We start from the raw sequence: 3,185 nt of genomic DNA, 5'->3' as shown, positions 1-3,185 counted from the left end.
GATGTTTCCTGTTTGGATTAATGTGTGGTACTATGGAGTGATTGTCTCTGTATAACAGGTCATTGCACTGATAGCAGCTTACCTTCAGTGTGTGTTAATGGGAAAACACTGCATCTTAACCTCTTCTATTGCAACGTGGTAACTTCTGAATACGTACCAAGGTCCTGGGATGAAAGTTGCTCTATAAGTGTGATACATGAATGGTATTTCCATCTTTGTTTTGACCAGGATCATACCGACGGGCTTACCTTAGAAGGGTTGGGCTTGCTTTCATTGCCATAAGTCAACTACTAACTGTCAAGACTTAGGAAGACAATTTCCCTGTCAGTTATGATGTGCATCCACTGGAGTGTCTTTCCTCTTTCTCTGAAGCAGCTGATGCTGGACACTGTCACAGAGGACACTGAACTAGATGGACCCCAGTCTGGCAATTCCTGTGTCTTTAATAATATAGGGGCTGGTAGCAGTGTCTATTAATAAAGGCTGCGCAACACTTCCGCTTTTAAGACCATGTTTTTGGTTGCTAATTACTTTGCCAAACTTTAACTATTTGGGCTGAAATTTTCCATGGTGTGTGTTTATCTGTCTGAAACTGAATTATGTATTTATAGTTTTAATTTCAGCCAAACTATTCCACGGTTTCTGAGAACAAGGTTAGGGAAAAATGTTTTGCAACTTTAAAAAAAATTGGCTAATCTACAAACTTTTGAAAAATCTCCATTTGTATGTGCTCAGTAGAGACTTTGGAGATTTTAGCTGCTAAAATCTCCAAAGATTCCATCCTCACTGAGCATGCTCTATCCCTTCACAGCTCCTACTGTTAACCATAACTGCATATGCACCATTTCCACAGCCAACTGGCCATGCTCCACCCCCTCACCACTCTTAGCTATGACTGGACTGCATGTGTGCCATCCCCACAGAGCAACAGCGTGTGCTTCCCCCAGCCCAGGCTACTCCACCAAAACTGGAGTTTCTAATTTCTATTCCCAGCTGCTTTGAGATGGGGCCAGGCACCAGAACTAAGAGCAGGGAGCCCTTCTGATGCTCTGTGACCCCTCTCCTCTGCTGGCATCTGGGCAACACGTGGGAGGAAGTCAGAGGGGGACAAGGGCAGGATCAGGGCTAAGGAGAGGGAAAGTAGATTGGGACTGGAGGATGGTGGGGCTGGAGAGAGAGAGAGAGAGATGCACCAACGTGGCTGTGCAAGAAAGCTGGGCCTAGGAGCTGATGGGAAGGGAGGCTGGGAGCTAGTGAGGGAAAGCGGGGATGTGCCCTTTAGAAATAGCTGCGTTTGCTGCTACTCTAGAAGAGTGTTGAGGCCCCTCTTTGTCCAAATGGCCCCACACCTCACAGCCTGTTTTCTAGGGTTAGGGATTGTGGGCGCCCGGCTTGAATGGAAGGGGGGTGATTTCCAGAGAGCACAGAGCCGCTCTGAAGAGCCGTCCCTGTGGACCTGTCTGAAAGGAGGGCACCAACGTCACGTTAAAAACGGGGTGCAGGATTTTATACAAAGCGAGTGCGAAAGGAGCTGTTACCCCTATTCCTGGGAGGGGGTGATGGGGCACCTCTTTGTCGCGGCCGCTCCCCCGGGACATGCTCCCTGCAAAGCGAGAGAGTCCGAAGATCCTGGTTCTCTGAGCTGGGCAGGGAACCACCTGCCCCGTTTGCTGGGGGGATCGGGGACCAGCCCTTAAACCCGTGCGGGCCAGGCGAGCTCGGATTTTGGTGCCGGGCGCAGGCGGGTCTGGGCTTCTGCTGCAGACCCCGGCAAGGGGGAGCCCGGGGCGGAGCGTGGCAGCAGCTCGGCGTCTGCGAGCGGGCCTGGGCTCGCCGGGCTCGCAGCCAGGCTGCGGAGCACCCCCCACCTCCGGCTTGGCGAGCGCGCAGGCGCCGGGCTCCCCACTGCAGCAGCGGGCGCCGGCCGAGCTCTGCGCAGCCCGGAGCGAGCCGCAGCCTCCAGCCCCCAAGCGAGCCCCGGCCCCGCAGCCTCCCGCAGTGCTCAGCCCGGAGCGAGCCCCGGCCCCGCAGCCTCCAGCCCCCAAGCGAGCCCCGGCCCCGCAGCCTCCCGCAGCGCCCAGCCCGGAGCGAGCCCCGGCCCCGCAGCCTCCAGCCTGCAGCCCCCAGCGAGCCCCGGCCCCGCAGCGCCCGGCCCGGAGCGAGCCCCAGCCCCGCAGCCCGGCCATGGCGGCGCCCCGCAGCGACAGCGAGAAGCGGAAGCAGATCAGCGTGCGGGGCATCGCGGGGCTGGGCGACGTGGCCGAGGTGCGGAAAAGCTTCAACCGGCACCTGCACTTCACGCTGGTCAAGGACCGCAACGTGGCCACCCCCCGCGACTACTTCTTCGCGCTGGCGCACGCGGTGCGGGACCACCTGGTGGGGCGCTGGATCCGCACCCAGCAGTGCTACTACGAGCGGGACCCCAAGGTATGGACGGGGGGGACGCGGCCCGGGCACCCGGGGCTTTGCGGGGGGCCCAGAGAGCCGGGGGTGGCAGGCGCTGGGTGAGACAAGGCCCCGCCTGTCTGAACCGCCCCTATGAAAACTGCCCCCCCCCCGCCTGAGCCCAGCATAAGCGGGGGACCCTGCAGCCTGGACGTGCGGGCGAATGACCCGTCACAGGGACGGGCAGGACACGCAGGGCTCTCGGATGCTGAGTATTCAACGCGCCCATCCAGCCCAGTCAGCGGGGCTCCCTGGGGTGACCGGGTGGCCCATCCTGCAGTCAGAGCTCTTGGCACGCAGCACTCAATCCGTCTGGACGTGTGTGTGAGCAGCAATTCGGGTTTGCATGTTTTATTCTCCTGGCAGAGGTGTCCGCAGCCCAGGGAGGGCAGACCCAGCACTGCAGCTTCCTAGAGGGTCACGAGTCCCTGACTGAAGAGTGAGGGGTGTTGACCAGAGCGCGGCATTTACTGGCAGGTTGGGGGCTTGTCCCTGGGATAACCCAGTCATCTCCTTGGAAAGGGATGTTACAGCAACTGCAAAGGAAGCAGAGCAAGGCAGTCTAAGGCCTGCCTTGCTGTAGAATTCTATACCAGAAGAGCTGTCAGGTCATCCAGTGCAGCGCTTCTCCAGCTAGCATCCCGAGGACCCCCGTTTTGACTGTAAAAATTTTGGGGACCCCCAAACTCTCCTGCTCAGCCCCAGGCCTCATCCCCACTCCACTCCTTCCCCAAGGCCCC

The 3,185-nt window shown here is 58.5% G+C and overlaps 1 protein-coding gene across 1 annotated transcript in view; it reads left to right on the top strand.

The window, feature by feature from the left end:
- Positions 1–2,167: 2,167 nt before the first annotated feature.
- Positions 2,168–3,185, top strand: part of PYGB (glycogen phosphorylase B) — a 41,474-nt gene continuing 40,456 nt past the window's right edge. Inside the window, exon 1 of the mRNA XM_050951197.1 lies at positions 2,168–2,427. Within this exon, the coding sequence (XP_050807154.1) occupies positions 2,185–2,427 (243 nt within the window). The 5' untranslated portion in view covers positions 2,168–2,184. The remainder of the gene's footprint in view (positions 2,428–3,185) is intronic.

This window comes from Gopherus flavomarginatus, chromosome 4 (genome assembly GCF_025201925.1).
Source record: "Gopherus flavomarginatus isolate rGopFla2 chromosome 4, rGopFla2.mat.asm, whole genome shotgun sequence".
NCBI lineage: Eukaryota > Metazoa > Chordata > Testudines > Testudinidae > Gopherus > Gopherus flavomarginatus.
This window is presented reverse-complemented; position numbering and strand designations above follow the sequence as displayed.